Here is a 17,454-nt window from a genome sequence, read left to right on the forward strand (position 1 = left end):
CATGGACACAGGAAGGGGAACATCACACTCCGGGGACTGTTGTGGGGTGGGGGGAGGGGGGAGGCACAGCATTAGGAGATATACCTAATGCTAAATGACGAGTTAATGGGTGCAGCACACCAACATGGCACATGGATACATATGCAACAAACCTGCACATTGTGCCCATGTACCCTAAAACTTAAAATATAGTAAAAAAAAGAAAAATACAAATATAATGAGAGGACATTCTTGATATAAAAAATTAAACATGGCCGGCCACGGTGGTTCATGCCTGTAATCCAGCACTTTGGGAGGCTGAGGCGGGCAGATCACTTGAGGTCAGAAGTTTGAGACCAGCCTGGCCAACATGATGAAACCTCGTCTCTACTAAAAATACAAAAATTAGCTGGGCGTTGTGGCGGGCACCTGTAATCCCAGCTACTTGGGAGGCTGAGGCAGGAGAATCGCATGAACCTGGGAGGCGGATGTTGCAGTGAGCCAAGATCGCACCGCTGCCCTCCAGCCTGGGCGACAGATTGAGACACAGTCTCAAATAAATACATACATACATAAATAAATAAAATATAAAGGTCTATCAAATAAAAGTGAAAAATCTCCCTATTTCCATCTCAACTTCCACCCCAGAGGTAACTGCTGATTAATAGTTTGTTGTGTATCTTTCTAGATCAAACTTTTTCTATCTCATACTGGACGGAACTGGTTGAAGCTATGTGTAATGAGTGCCTTTACCTCTTTTCTCTACCTGAAAATGTCCTCTATCATATTTCTTCTCCCTTTCCAGCTTAATTTATCCCTCTAAGCACTAAATCCTCTTTTGTTGCTTTAAGGGTCATATATCACCAATGAGCTCTTTTCTTACATCTTCAGTCCCTGAATTCCTGCTGATTCAGTTCCTGTAGACTATAAGTTAAAAGTTGCCCATTTATCCCTCCCCTTCTTCTCAGCGTTGTCCAACTTATCCACATACTGGCCACCTATACATACTTCTTGCAGTCCAGAATCTGATATTACTGCTCTCCTGAAATTGCTCTCTTAAAGGTAGAGAGACCTCTGGATTACCATATCCAAAAGTCTTTTCTCTGTTATCTTTTTCAAACTTCTTAGAAGCAACTGACAGTTGGTTCTACTAAAAAATCTGCAGCTGGTTATCAGGGGCTACAGTTCCAGGAAAAAAATATTTTAAAAGTAATTTTAAAATAAGTTTATTGATCTTCATATACTATATAATTCCCTCATTTAAAGTGTACAATTCAATGGCTTTCAGCATATTCAAAGAGTTGTGCACACAACATCACAATGAATTTTAGAATATTTTCATCATCCTCAAAAGAAACCCTGAACCCATTACCAGTCACTATATATTCCCACCACTCTCCAACCCCCAGCCCCTGGCAACCACTAATATACTTTCTGTTCCTATGAATTTGTCTAATTTTGACCTTTCATATCAGTGGAATCATATAATGTTTTCTTTCGTGACTATCTTCAAGGTTCATTTGTGTTGTAGCATGTATCAGTACTTCATTACTTTTTATGGTTGAATAACATCCAATTGCATGGATAGACCACATTTTATCCATTTATCTGTTGATGTTATTTCCACTTTTTGGCTGATATTAATAATGCCACTATATAATAAAAAATAAAAAATAAAAAAATAATGCCACTATAGTATACTACTACAGATATACATGTACAAGTTTTGTGTAGACACATTTTCAATTCTCTTGGGGATATATACCTAGGAGTAGAATTGCTGGGTCATGTGGCAACTCTATGTTTAACCATTTGAGGAACAGCTAGACTGTTTTCCACAGTGGCCACACCATTTTACATCCCCATCAGCAATGTATGAAGGTTCCAATTTCTCCACATCTTCACCAACACTTGCTATTTTTTGTTTTGTTTCATTTTAAATTAATTATAACCATCCTAGTGGGTGTGAAGTAGTATCTCACTGTGGTTTTGATTTGCATTTTTCTGATTAGTAATAAAGTTGAATATCTTTTCATGTGCTTATTGGATATTTGTGTATCTTCTTTGAAACAATATCTATTTCAACCCTTTGCCCATTTTTAAACTGGGTTGTCTTTTTAATATGGAGTTGTAAGAGTTCTTAAAATATTCTAAATATGTCTCTTATCAGACACATGATTTGCAAATATGTACTCCCATTGTGTGGGTTATCTTTGCACTCTCTTGATAGTGTCCTTTGCAGCACAAAGTTTTAAATTTTGACAAAATTCAATTTATCTATTTCTTCTTTTTTTGCTTATGTTTTTGGTGTCATATCCAAGAGACCACTTCCTATTCCAACATCATGAAAATTTACATCTATGTTTTCATCTAAGAGTTTTATAGTTTTAGCTCTTACATTTAAGTCTTTGATCTATTTTAAATTAATTTTTATATATGGTGTGAGGTAAGGGTCCAACTTTATTCTTTTGTATATTGATACATCCAGTTGTCCTATCATTATTTATTGAAAAGACTGTCCTCTCCCCCATTGAATGGTCTTGGCCCCTTTGTGTAAAATCAATTGACTATAAATGTGGGGGTTAATTTCTGGACTCTGAACTCTGTTCCATTAATCTATATGTCTGTCCTCATGCCAGCAAGATGCAGCTTTGATTACTGTAGTTTTGTTGTAAGTTTTAAAGTTGAGAAGTTTGAGTTTTCTAACTTTGTCCTTCTGTTTTGAGATTGCTTTTGCTACTCTGGGTTGAATTTCTGGATACATTTTAGGATAAGATATGTCAATTTGTGAAGAGAAGTCAGCTGTGATTTACAGCTCCATTTTGACTATGCTAAACCTGTCATCTTACCTCTTCTATTCCCTGCCTCTGTTAATGACATCCATCTTTTCAGTCACCCATGTTCAAAACTGAGGAATTTGAAAGTCACCCTTTCAGATTCCTCCCTTTTCCTGTTCCTCTCCAATTACCAGTCTTCCACCAATCTCTCTCCTATTCCTTCCTCTCCACTCCCACTGCAGTACTCTAATCTAGCCCTTATGACCACCTTCATGGATTACACCAATAGCTTCCTAATCAGTTTCCCTGCCTCAAGTCTCTTCCCTTTCCAATCCTTCACACACACAACCATCAAATTAATTTTCCTTAGGGATATAGTTTGATAAAGTTACTTCTTAATTCAAAAACCTTTAATGTCCCTCCATTGTCTTTAGAGAACACTTAATATTCTTAGGCTATGATCCAAAGTGCTTTGTAATCTGACTATGGCCCACCTTTAAAATCTTATTTTCCAATAACACCTTAGCCTATATTATTCTATAGGCAAACTGAACTCTCCATTGTTCACCTCACTCACCTTGTATTTTCTTGCAAGTATGCCTTTTGTCATGTACTTACTTGTGCCTGAAAGTTACCTTTCTACATGTCTACATCACAGCCATTCTTTAAAGTCTAGCTTAAATTTTATCTCCTCCATGAATGAGAATGATAATAATGATGACAACAGCTAACATTTATTGAGCACTTTATTCAGAATAGAGCACTGTTCTATGTATTTTACATGTATTAACTCATTTGACCCTTATAATAATTCATAACAGGTATTATTTTTAATCCTATTTTACAGACGGGGAAACTACCATACAGAGAGGTTAAGAAATCTGTACAAAATCACACAGCTATTAAGTGGCAGAGCTGGTTTCTGAACCCAGGCATCCAGGCACCACAGTTTTTGCTCTAAACCACTACAGTATATCTGCTTCCATGACTTACTGAGCTACTATGCATCAGATACTATGTCAGCCACTTTACCCACATTATTTCAATATAACAGCAGATGCTGTTGCCAAAACTTTACTGGGAAGAGTGTTAATCTTCCCAGGCAAGCTTTGATCTTATGATTCCCTCATTCTAAAACCTTCAGTGGCTCCCAAAATGTTTACAGAATATGGTACAAATTTTCATAGCTAAGAATTCCAGCTCTTCCGTGATGTGGTTCCCACCCACATTTCCAATCTTCTTTGCAACTTCTCCTTCATGCACTTTACAGTCCAGCCAAACTAAAACCACTGCTATTCTTTGTACATAGCTCAGCTTCTCCCAACTTTGATCTTGCTGTACCCTGTGTGTAGAACATCCTTCCCTACAATCTCTGTATATTCAAACTTGACCCAGATTTTATAAACACTCATATACATTCACACACTTTGTAAAGATAGAGTAATTAGCTACCCTTTAGAAACCAGATCAAATATTACCTCCTCAATTACGCCTTTTTCTGAAGTATTTTCTCTCTTTGAATACCCACAGCATTCTATCTCTTATGGTTCTTACAATTTTCTATGTTTTATTTATTTAAATGTGTGTGAATATGAAAATCAATCTCTATTTATTTATCTAACATTTTAAAATTTCCACTAACTTCCTCGAGGGTAGAATCAATACTTTATACATAGTAGGCATTCAATAAATAGTCATTAAATGAATAAATGAATGAAATGTCACTCCAGATTGCTTTTGGGAAAGTTTCCCTAACCACTGTAACAGTACTGTTTGCTACACTGCAAATCATTAATTTTTCGTTTTGTGAAAGTATAAAATCTCTTATCCAGAAAGGAGGGGGAGGACAGGCATCTCTTTACACTACATTAGTAACTTCCCTATAAACATACAAGATATTCATTTAAAATGCAGTTTTCTTGATGAGAAACCTGATCCTTCAGTATTCAGCAGTCTAGTTTTCAGACAAGGCTATGCAAATGGGGAAGACAAGCTGCGGCAGCTGCTTCTACAGGCCTGGATTTGGGGCAGGAGGTTCGTACCTGAGGAGGATAAAAGCCAGGGTGGTGACATTAATGATGCTTTTGGATAAAAGAAAAGCCCAAGAACAAAATCGTAGAGTTATTCTCTTTTCTTTGATTCCATCATGGTAGACCACAGCTTCTACTGTGTGCCTTTGAGATCTTTCACTGGTGCTTCTTTACCTCTAATACCAGGGGCTGAACACGTTTTGTGTTTTTTTGTTATTTAGATAATCAACATCCTAAAAGATTCATCTCAGGGCAATGGGATGCCAGAGCAATGGCGTTATAGTCACCCTTAACCGATACTGGTGGTGGGGTCTGGTAACCCTAACTTGTCCCTCTAGCAAGACCTCTGATGGGTTCATGCTCCCAGAAGGTTTAGTCTCCTGACTTTCTAGATTGCGCACCAGTCTAAACCAGCCTTGTCATCTTCATGCTTTCCAACAGACACTCTCAGCACCCTCTAGAGACTCCCCCAATAAAGATTAAAGAAATGAAAAATTCAAAGTTGAAAAACCAAGAAGGGTAGGATGCAGAAGGAGAGGAGAGAAAAATATTTGCTACTGATGCTTTGAATTCTCAACATCAGCCTGAGAAAAGTTATTGCCAGCAGCAAAACCCCTAAGACATAAATTTTAAACCTACTGCATTTGATGGGATTGAGAGGCAGACTGTGTTAAGGACCCAAAGTATTACTAGTCAGTCCCAAATGGGAGCCATTCAACTTTCCATAGGTATGTTTTCTCTAAATTCTTTCAATCCTATCTGAGCTCAGGTACTGCTGACTCATTCTGCAACAACTCAACCTGCCAGGGGATGCAGCATATGGTAAATGCCTCAGTGACTTCTGAATATCTATTACAAATGGTTCAGGGATGCAGGGATTTGGGAGGAGGGAGGCTGCCTTGCAGTGAGCATGATGTGTCATTTTGTTGGAGAACATGGGTGCCTCTTGGACATATTCAGAAGACATTTAATTTTCTATAAGTTTCTTTTTCTGCTTTTAGCATCAAACAAGCTGTACTGGTTCCATGAACTTCTAAAAACATGAAAGAAAAAAAACCCAAATCCATTAAATAAAAGACAAACCTTAAACTCCCAAACCAACCAACCAAGCAAACAATCAACCAACCAGCAAACAACCTCATATCCCTTTCGCTGTTTTAATTTTCGTGACATAATTTCTTAACATTTTAAAGGGGCATCTTTTCTCTCACTGCTGAGTCTATTATATAGAAACATAGATTCTAACGGGCATCTCTAACACGCCTTGTAGTAGGTAATTCTACTCATCAATTACGTGTCACCTTGGCAACAGAAAGGGCTGCATACTATTTTTAGCATATTATTACTTATCTCTCACTATACCTCTTAGAAGTAAACCATTCTCATTCATACAACGGAAAGTGAGTCATCCAGAATTAAAGTCATCCAGTGTTTGCATGGCACCTTACCAGTGGCCTGAAGTGAATCGTCAGAGCTAGAATTAGAACACTAATTCTAATTCGAATGCAATGCTCTTATTAGTAAATCCCAATGGTCTTTGGCTGTCTTCATTCTGAGAGGCCAGAGGACCTAGCAAGCAGAGTGTACATTATCTGGGCAGGGGGTAGGGTGGGCAGAGAAGCAGGCTGGTTTGGAGAGCTAAGCTGAAAAACAAAAAATGGAAGAAGACCTAAAGAATATGAATCCTAAGGCTATCTGTGCTATTTGATCTGGGGTAGGTCATTTAACTGCTCTGTAACCACCAGGACTGCTCACAGTGTAGATTGCATTCTGCTCTGTGTCACATCATTTGACCAAATGTCTCATCTGTCCCCCTTTGCAACCCCTACAGCACTTGTTTCAGGAAGAATGCTGGATTTGGAGTCAGATAAGCTTGGATCCAGTGTTTGTATAGCAACTTGGACAAGTCACTTCTCTGAACCTCAGTTTCCTTCTCTGTAAAACAATAATATTCTCTCCCTCACAGGGTTATTGTGAGGATTAAATGATATAATATTTGTGAAAGTCTTCTCCCAGCATCAGGCATATAGTAAGCACTCCATAACATTGAATGAATAAATGAATGGCCTCAAGTCAGGCCCTTCGAGTGCTATGTTAATTCTTTCAGCCCACTAGGATACTGGTGAGTTCAGCACAGCACACCACAGCAGTGACTTCCTGAATAGTATTCTAATGGTCCCCAAAGGCAGAGAGAAATTTCATCGTGTCACTGCCCGGTTATACCTGTTCTGGGAATACAGTAATTCATTTTCCAGTGCTGCCAATCTATTACCTTTCACCAAACACAAAATTCACTTTAAGAAGGGACAGAAACACAAGTGCCTTTCTGTTATATAGAGGTTGGGAGAATATATTATTAAAATTGAAACCGACTTCTCTGATTTCTTAGGCAAAAAATCAGATTGGAAGCCAAACAGCTATTTGGCCTTTGCAGACCCTGGATAGCGATGCCCTTGGGGGAAAGGGGAGTGTTGGAGTCATTCCAAACTATAGTTACAACATTTACGTGTATATTTACTGCTTGTGCTTATGCTCTCTGCACTTAGTTTTTACTCTCTAAGCCTTGAAGAATTCACAATTTACCGAGAGCACAGTTTAATACATATGGGTGGGAATAAAGGCCTATATCTGTTTCTCATTTCCTAATCATATTTTCTACCTTCCTTATATAACTGATACCTCTTCTTTTCCAATTCAATTGCTCACTTTTTGAACTTAGGTGAACAATAGTGATTTGTTAACAATAAACATGCCCCTAGCCCTTCCCTCACTCTTCTTTACCCCTGAGGGCCTCCCTAAGATTCAAAGCCGAAATCCTGCCATATAGTTAGCACCTGGCGCAGCTCATCAAAATATAATATCCTTTCCCAGATGATTGGAAATCTCTGCAATGCCGTCATACAATGAGGTGTGCAAGAAAGAGTTTGGGGATTGATTTTCATCATTAACTTGATATTGCATGGTTTTTGTGGGACTTAAAAAGAAATGCATTTTTATTACTTTTAAGTACTGCACATAGAATAACTCCAACTCATCATATTTTAACAGTTATTTTTCTAGGGCAGGATGTATGTTAAACATGCCTATGTTAGAGTGTCTGGTGGATCATTTAGGATCAGTGTCCTGTTGCTTGATGAAATCCAGATCACTTCAATGAAATCCAGATGGGGAAACTGGATCTCTGGCAATGGCTTGCCAGATCTTCTCCATATGAAATCTCTCTAGTCTGTATGCAAATTCAAAACTCCATATCCTGGAAATCCCAAACCAATCAAGTGGCGCTCCGCTTCTTAGTTACTGGACTAAACACAGGGAAGCAATTCATTCTTCCCTGAGGAAATAAGCATTTCTTACATACATCTATCTTGGCACAAAAAGGGCTGGCTAAGCAAATTAATAGTGTAAACAGGACTGCACTGGGGAATGTTTGTCCTACTTAGGAGAATAAACTTTTTATGCACTTTGTGCATATCCACTTACATACAAATAATTGATATGCTAATTACAAATGATTCTTAAAGCCCCTTCCCTGAGGTGCTGTACTATGCTGTTAGTCTAGTTTGAATTACTAGCATGTCCAGTGCTTGAAAGTAATAAAAATGCATTTAAAAATATCCCATGATTCAGACTGGCTTTCCTCTAATTAGGCTGAGTTAGTGAGGCTTGCCTGTATTTAAATAGGATAGATATTTTTCCACTTCACCCCTAACATGTTTAAGATGGTCCCTCTCCCCTCTCTATTCCTCCATCCCCCTCAACACGGAGCTGGTGCACACAAACCCCTTAGCTTCTGGCTCACTATGCAATGGCACTTTCATCACCTCCAGGCAAACACATTGCTTTTAGCCCCTGGCACACACACGTGCCCTTTTGCTTATTAACTTGTTAGCTGGTTATTTGATATAGCTTTCTTTGAGGAGTTCTTTCCTTTAGTCCTTTTTTTTTTTTTTGACGGAGTCTTGCTCTGTCACCTAGGCTGGAGTGCAGTGGCGTGATCTTGGCTCACTGTAACCTCCGCCTCCTGGGTTTTCAAGCAATTCAATCTGCCTCAGCCTCCCAAGTAGCTGGGACTACAGGCACACATCACCAAGCCCAGCTAATTTTTGTATTTTTAGTACAGATGGGGTTTCACCAGGTTGGCCAGGCTGGTTTTGAACTCCTGACTTCAAGTGATCTGCCTGCCTTGGCCTCCCAAAATGCTGGGATTACTGGTGTGAGCCACCGTGCCCGGCCCTTTAGTTCTTCTTTAAGTACCAATAGACATGGCTTTTTCCTGGTAGTACAATGGGTTAACAGTGCACACAGAGCAAAGTCCAGCCAATGTAACATCAGGCTTTTTCATCAGGTGCTGGATACCGGGTTTAACTAAATATCTGTATAGTCCTTGTCAACACGTCACAACGAGGCAGCTCATCAGTCCTGGCAGCTGCTAGGTGTATGGCAATGTCAGGCACAGTCGTTCAAGGCCATAACATGTTGAAGCAAAACGTAAACAGTAGTTTTGCTAGGCTACACTGAAGGGACAGAGCAGTGACTAAAGAATGTGGGAGAGAGAGGATTAGGGCAGAGGTTTGTGGGGTGCATGGTGGAGAGCAGCTGAGAGGAATAATATGAATTTTGATGTTAGAATATCCTATGAAGCCCAGATTATAGTCAAGTCTGGAGTTCTTTTCAGGGCAGAGTTATGTTAAAGGGTGTAATTTTCAAGATTTCCATTTAGGAGCAAGGTCTTCCTGTCTCTGGAGAGTTTCAGAACATGTTCTAGCATCAGAACTTATTCAACTGCTGCCAAAGAATCAGGTCACTTGCTCCAGGAGGCAGGGATCAGTCAGCATAACAAGAGACCAGAGAAGAGGCACATCAGAGAAACAGCACAAACCTACAGAATTCCAGAAGACTGTCTTCCTTGATACAAATGAAACAATATACCTATGAAGACTTGTTTGCTCAGGGTGGGAGGGACTGTCATGATGGCAGGGCTACTTGGTGCAGTTCGGCAAACAGTCATAAAAGACATCAGTTGAGAGGGGAAGGAGAATACAAGAACTGTCCCTCTAACCACCTGGATTTAAAGCCCTAAGGATTAGGTGAGAGAAAACACCAGTTCACCACTGCAACCCTAAACAAATCCTGAGGACAGGCAGGGTGAGTTCACTGACTGAGGTTTCAGGATAACTCAGTGAAGCACAGTATCTCCCTCTTCCTAATTATCCTACATTCTGACACACTTAATGCCTCTTGAATTTAATATTTTAAAAGACACATCAAACTAGGAAGAATAAATGAATGGCTCACTTCAGCCTCATTTCCACCTGTGGCTAACATTAACAGTAACTTTAATTAGTGTCTGAGTCATCCATTTTCCAGAAACAACAGGTAATTTTACATCTGCCATACCCCGGAGAGGCAGGATAAAAGTTTATTAAATAGAACAAAAGCATTTAACACAAATATCTTACTTATAGAGGGCTGCGTTCAAAGTGCAAGGCTTATTGAATGAATTAGCAGCTTCTGTTACCTTAATCACTGGGCGAAAGTGAGCTAGTGATTATCAAGGTAGTGTAGCTGTGACCCAACTGAAGAGAAGTAGAATAAGTTTGTAAAGAATTTTTTATCAGTTCTTAGATTGTAATGAAATGGGGAATGTATTAGCTTGTGCTCATGCTGCTGTAAAGTCAGGAAACAACAGATGCTGGTGAGGCTGTGCAGAAGTAGAAATGCTTTTACACTGTTGATGGGAGTGTAAATTAGTTCAACCATTGTGGAAGACAGTGTCGCGATTCCTCAAGGATCTACCAGAAATACCATTTGACCCAGCAATCCCATTACTGGGTATATACCCAAAGGAATATAAATCATTCTACTATAAAGACACATGCACATGTATGTTTATTGCAGCACTATTTACAATAGCAGACTTGGAACCAACCCAAATGCCCATCAATGATAGACTGGATAAAGAAAATGTGGCATATATATACCATGGAATACTATGCAGCCATAAAAATGAATGAGTTCATGTCCTTTGCAGGGACATGGATGAGGCTGGAAGCCATCATTCTCAGAAAACTAACACTGGAACAGAAAACCAAACACTGCATGTTCTTACTCATAAGTGAGAGCTGAACAGTGAGAACACATGGACACAGGGAGGGGAAACTCACACACTGGGGCTTGTCAGGGGGTGGGGGGCCAGGGGAGGGAGAGCCTTAGGACAAATACCTAATGCATGTGGGGTTTAAAACCTAGATGATGGGTTGATAGGTGCAGCAAACCACCATGGCACATATATAACTATGTAACAAACCTGCACGTTCTGCACATATATCCTAGAACTTAAAGTAAAAAAAAAAAAGACTAGGTAATTTATAGAGGTTCTGCAGGGCTGGGGAAGCCTCAGGAAACTTACAATCATGGCAGATGGGGAAGCAAAGATATCCTTCTTCACATGGCGGCAGGAGGAAGTGCAGAGTGAAGGGGAGCAAGCCCCTTATAAAACTATCAGATCTCATGAGAACTCACTATCATGAGAACAGCATGGGGGAATTGCCCCTATGATCTAATCACCTCCCATGAGTTCCCTCCCCCAACACGTGGGGATTACAATTTAGATTACAATTCAAGATGAGATTTGGGTGGGGACACTAAGCTAGATCATATCAGGGATGAAGATGGAAGGCTAAATAATTACTTATTCTCACATGCAAATTTCTAGAGGGTTCATCCCTTCTCATCAAATGAAAGCGAATTTTAAAAAATTTGTATTGCTTAAAATAGTTATTTATGAATATGTGTGTGTATGTATTGCTTAAAATAGTTATTTATGAATATGTGTGTGTGTGTGTATTGCTTAAAATAGTTATTTATGAATATGTGTGTGTATGTATTGCTTTTGCCACATCACCAGGCCTAAAGGAGTAAATTACACATTTTGGGCTCTCTTTCACTGAAGATCTACCTGCTTCCTTTTTTTCTTCTTGAGACAGAGTCTCACTCTGTCATACAGGCTAGAGTACAGTGGCACAATTTCAGCTCACTGCAACCTCTGTCTTCCAGGTTCAAGTGATTCTCCTGCCTCAGCCTCCTGAGTAGCTGGGATCATAGGTGCGCACCACCACACCTAGCTAATTTTTGTGCTTTTAGTAGAGACGCGGTTTTATTATGTTGGCCAGGCTGGTCTTGAACCCCTAGCCTCAATCAATCTGCCCACCTTGGCCTCCCAAAGTGCTGGGAATACAGGTGTGAGCCACCTGTGCCCGGCCCTACCTGCTTCTAAAATTAAATGATAACCTGGAATCCCAGGTGGAAGACAAATTCTAGATGACTTACTATAACGAAAGAAAAACCTATCATAATTAAAACATCTCTTCTTTAAATATTAACAGTAAAAGTCAACAGTGAAAGGAAACACTTCCCTTAAATGCCCTTTAGTGATGTCCCTTGGTCCTCATTTTATTCAACTGGTACTGGTTGAACAGCTTAGCATGGATGGAGAATCTCTACTTTATGCAGATATGGCCTTCCACAAGGACCAAGAGGTGGCATAAATTTTGCCTATAGTTTAAAAATGCATGATGTTAAAAATTGTTAGCTATATTTATCTAAAACAACCACATGAAAAAGATGTAATTCCATGAGAAGACCTCTATAAAATGACAGGGGACACTATTCACTTTCTAAAGTAGGAAGCAGGATTTTCTCCATTGAAAATGAAGGGAAAGGTGGATTTATAGAATGCATGTTTTCAAACTTTAGGAATTGAAAACCTAAGAAGTTAATTCTTACAATATTTATTCTTATTTTCTATCTATAAAATTACAAATTAAATCCTCGAGATTAATTCTTTTTTGGGCAAAAATCTAAGTTGCACTTTCACAAACAAACACAATGGATTGCATATACTGTGGATCATGTGGTTCATTTGCATAGTTAAATGGTTTCTATTTTGGGGAGGGGATTTTCTGCAATCCCCTGAGATAAAGTTTTCCAAGAAGTCCCAGGGATGGTATTTTTTTCTTTGTTTGCAACCATTAAGTTTCTCACTTCCATGTGACAACTTTGGGGACAATATAGTCAATAGTTAAGAGGCAGACAGACGTGGGTTCAAACTCAGGCTTCACCATTTAGTAATTGTGAGACCTTAAGCAAGTCAACCTTTTCTCCAGTTTTCTCATATCTCATGAGAAATCAGAACGTATTACAATTCCCACTGTAAAATGGCAATACTAATAGCTACTTTAGTAGGTATTATAGACTGCAACAGGGATCAAATGAAGCAATGTAAATGTTTAGTGTAATTACTGGCACAGGGAAGGGTTCCCTTAGAGTTAAGCTCCAGGGTGCAGGAGCCTCATCTGCCTCATTTGCAAGTACCAGTCATAGAGTAGACAATACACTTTTTGTCCAAATGAACGAATAAAATGCTTTTATTATACTTAAAGTTATACATACAAGAATGCATGTCAAATGTTAAGCACAGCATCAGGCAAACAATAAACTATGTAGCTTGGTAGCTCCTACCCCAACTCTCCTTCTTGTGGTTAATGTTTTTAAAACCCTATTGATATAGTTTGAATGTGTGTCCTTTCCAAATCTCATGTTGAAATGTGATCCCCAATGTTGGAGGTAGGGCCTGGTGGAAGGTATTTGGGTCTTGGAGGTGGATCCTTCATGAATGGCTTGGTGCTGTCCTCATGGTAATCAGTTAGTTCTCACTTTATGAGTTAATAAGAGCTGGTTGTTAAAAGAACCTGGAACTTCCTCCTTTTTCTCTTGCTCCCTCTTGTTGTGTGATATGCTGACTCCCCCTTTGCCTTCCATCATGATTGTAAACTTCCTGAGGCCTCACCAGAAGCTGAGCAGATGCTGGCACCATGCTTTTACAGTCTGCAGAACTGTGAGCCAAATTAACCTCTTATTATTTATAAATAACTGTCACAGGTATTCCTTTATAACAATGCAAAACAGACTAACACACCTATAAAGTGACTTGAGGTGCTCAACTCTTTTGTAGGAGGGTCAGAGTGGCTTCAGAGAGCTGAATTTTGGCCCCAGACCCCAGGAATTGATCCTATGCCTAAAATACCACTGACATATATTTCAGAAGCAATGACAGAGTCTAAGAAAAATTCTCATGCCATAAACATATAATATAAAGATACTATAATTTTTTTCTTCTTTGTTGGATATCAATGGGACTCAGTATAGATAGACAAAAAGATTCTACCCAGGAATAAAAACTTAGGCTTTAATGAGCTATTCCTTTAATGACTCTGCTGTTGTCCTAGAGAGCAAATCCTTTCTGGGTAGGCTACTTGGGTAAGGTTGTTAACAGCAGAATTAATGTCCCAGAAAAGTAGTTAAAGAGCTATAAAATAAATATTTAAAATAGAAAAGTGTAATATTTCTCTCATAAAAGGAAAGAGATACGAATCTTAAGTTGTTTATTCACTTCTGGGGTCTCTGAATTTTTTTTAAGTTAATAGTCTTTGATGGGGAAGAAAAGGTTTCTTTCAGTTTTGAGCTATACAATATAAGCCATAGAACTTAAGGCAAATAGGCCAAGGACGAAATACAGGTAGGTTCTTATTTTAATGAACACTATTATGAACTCTGGTTCACTAGAGTAAGGTTATTGCTCTGGATGGGTTGGTAGCTCTAACTAGCGGAGTTTTGCATATATAGATATAAACACTGCTACTGAATGACAACTCCATTTTAATAGAATCTTTTATGAGTCCTATTTGTTGAGAAGTCTGTTTAACAATGTATCTTCCTTTAGGTGAAATTACTAAGTTGAATAGTTGAATATTCTTAATAAAATGTGATTGTTTTTCAAAACTTTGAACTGTCAACTTCACCCATACACATTATAAGCACTTCATATATGGTTTTCTTATGTGATATCTACTGATAATCAGATATTTAGTAAAGAAAACTTTCTGGCTGTTAGGGCTATAAAATGATAGGATGAGAATTAAGAAGTATCAGCACAATTCTAAATTTCTTCATTTGAACTTCACATATGTCATGGAAGTTCAGAGTGGACAAGTAGTTGGGTCATCCTGAAAGATTTGAGATTTCAGACTAGTGCCCTACTATTTATCAAAACCTCCCTTTAACCAACAGCAAGGTCATACTTGTTAGTGTCCTTTTCCCTCAGAATCCTTAACTATAAATGCTCCCAAAATCGTCAACACAAGAGTTTTAGGTAATAGATTAAAAATTATTAAGACTACCTCAGATTGCATTCAAATATACTTAGAGAGCAAATGGGTTAAACATAGGCAGTGTAACATTTCCTGTCTCAGATGATAAAACTTGGGAATTAGCAAACCCTCCCTTTCGCAAAGCAGCCTCCCTTTCCCACCAACCTTCATGGGTATATGCATGTGTGGCCCAGGGATGGGGTGGTGGTGGGGTCAGGTTTAGGCCTTCACATACATCGAAAATATAGTATACCTCTATCATCTCTATACTAGGACTATAGACTTCCATTTGAAGGAGGAGGTATGCTTACCAGAGCAATGTTGATGATGTTCCTTTACGCTGGTTAAAACAGGGGTCTACTTGTGATACCAACTCCAGCAGCTGTCATGAAAATTATGGGAAGCTTTTGGGAATTAGTGGCCCTTGCCCTTAGAATTGAATGATCTAGGGAGATCTCACTGTGAAATCTGTCATTTATATAAAATAGAGCTTGAGATCTTTTGGTGTTAGGAAATGTTCATGTAAAGATTCCATATCCAGTCTATTACAAAAAAACTCTAAGCCAATTTTTAACGGAAGGGGGTATGTTCAAGCTTAAACTAAAACCATTAAGTTCCTGCCTGACTAGCTGGCAAAGTAAAAAAGACTACAGCAGAGGAAAAAACCATTTTAGAAAGGAAAAGAGGAAGAAAGAAAGGGAGGAAGGGAAGAACAAAGGAAGAAAAGGAAGGAAAAGGAGAAAAGGAAGAGAAAAGACAAGAAAAGGAAGGAAGGAAGAAAAGTAAAGGAAAGAAGAAAGAAAGAAGGAAAAGGAAAAAGGAGCAATTCATGAGCAAACTAGAAATTGGGTGGCAAATGAAAATGAGAGCATCTTATAAGCGAACCAGCAATAAGAGGTCCTTTACACATCACAAGTAAGGAGTGAGCCAGAGAACCAGTGGGGTCATGAAATAAAAAGGATGAAAAGGGGCCATGCGCAGTGGCTCATGCCTGTAATCCCAGCACTTTGGGAGGCCGAGGTGGGCAGATCACAAGGTCAGGAGATCGAGACCATAGTGGCTAATACGGTGAAACCCCATCTCTACTAAAAATACAAAAAAATTAGCCAGGCGTGGTGGTGGGCACCTGTAGTCCCAGCTACTCGGGAGGCTGAGGCAGGAGAATGGCATGAACCTGGGAGGCGGAGCTTGCAGTAAGCCTAGATAGCCAACAGAGCGAGACTCTGTCTCAAAAAAAATAAAAATAAAAAAAAAAATAAATAAAATAAAATAAAATAAAAGGATGAAAAGAAGATAGTAGATAAACTGAATGACTTTTTATAAAAAGAATAAGCCATTCCTATGTGTAATATATCTTTTGAGGCAGGCAGAAGGGTCAGAGGTAACAATGGCAAATGTGTAAGAGACTGTTTCCAAGCCACATACCAGAAGTATTCAAAGGCATAATGCCTGGGACTGAGTGATCTAGTTACCAGGGCTGGCCCTCTGCAAAACTCTTGGCAAAGATCGTTGTGGTTTTTGGTACCCCTTTCCCTCTACTGCTCCACTATGCAATTCCTGCTCCTCAGAATACTCAAGGAGCTCATGCTCTGACCCTTTCACAGTTCATTGTCAAGAATGGCACTGTGAAGCTACACCTCATCTCTACTAAAAGTTTCTTTTTTTTAAATTAGCCAGATGTGGTATTGTGTGCCTGTTTGCCCCAGCTACTTGGGAAGCTGAAGCAAGGGGATCACTTGAATCCAGGAGGTCAAGGCTGCAGTGAGCCGTGATCATGCCATTGCACTCCAGCCTGGGCAACAGGGGAAGACCCTGTCCACCACCCCAAAAAAGAAAGGTTCTGTGAAACTATACTTCCATAGTACAGTAGGGGTGAGGATGAGAGGTTGTGCCAAAATTTCATTTTAAGGACTATTTCTAATTGTAGAATAAAAGTATGTTTCCTGTTAAAGGAATTTCAGGTATTAATCGAACAGATGGGAGAGATATTTGGGCCAGGAAGCCTTCTTGGTACCCTTGGAATCAGAGGTGCCTTCACATAACGCCCTGACCAGACTTGACTTCTGAAGGAAAGCAAAGGAAAAAAATTATTATACCTCTAATGAAAACCTGGAACCTGTTATTCTGGATGATCACTGTGTGGCTTGCATTGCCAATGTGGGTCCACAGGCAAAGGGGCCCTGGGAACTATAAACTGATGAGTGTCTGGTTCTTTAGTAGGCAAGCTGGAAGAATTTTTAATAAATGCTAGCCTCCTGTACACAAAAGCCATCAATCTATTGGGATGCGGGTGGCATCATGCTTTTTGTAAAGGGAAATCATGTGTAATCTTCTACAGATCTTTTCCTTGGGGCTAAACTTACTTTAAAAATGCTTCTGATTAGGTTTGATACCAAGGCTATTTTTAAACATGAATTACCATGGAATTTAAAATATTTTTTATCATGTAGTAGGAACTGA

At 39.1% G+C, this 17,454-nt stretch overlaps 1 protein-coding gene across 7 annotated transcripts in view; it reads right to left on the minus strand.

The window, feature by feature from the left end:
* Positions 1-17,454, minus strand: part of HDAC8 (histone deacetylase 8) — a 250,889-nt gene that overhangs the window by 148,199 nt on the left and 85,236 nt on the right. The window contains exon 8 of one of the 7 annotated variants that reach the window (XM_032757177.2): positions 2,000-4,798. The exons of the other annotated variants lie outside the window; for them this stretch is intronic. Within the exon in view, the coding sequence (XP_032613068.1) occupies positions 4,765-4,798 (34 nt within the window). The 3' untranslated portion in view covers positions 2,000-4,764. Of the gene's footprint in view, positions 1-1,999; positions 4,799-17,454 lie in introns of those variants that run through there. 7 annotated transcript variants of the gene reach the window in all.

This window comes from Hylobates moloch, unplaced genomic scaffold, assembly GCF_009828535.3.
Source record: "Hylobates moloch isolate HMO894 unplaced genomic scaffold, HMol_V3 SCAFFOLD_7, whole genome shotgun sequence".
Taxonomy (NCBI): domain Eukaryota; kingdom Metazoa; phylum Chordata; class Mammalia; order Primates; family Hylobatidae; genus Hylobates; species Hylobates moloch.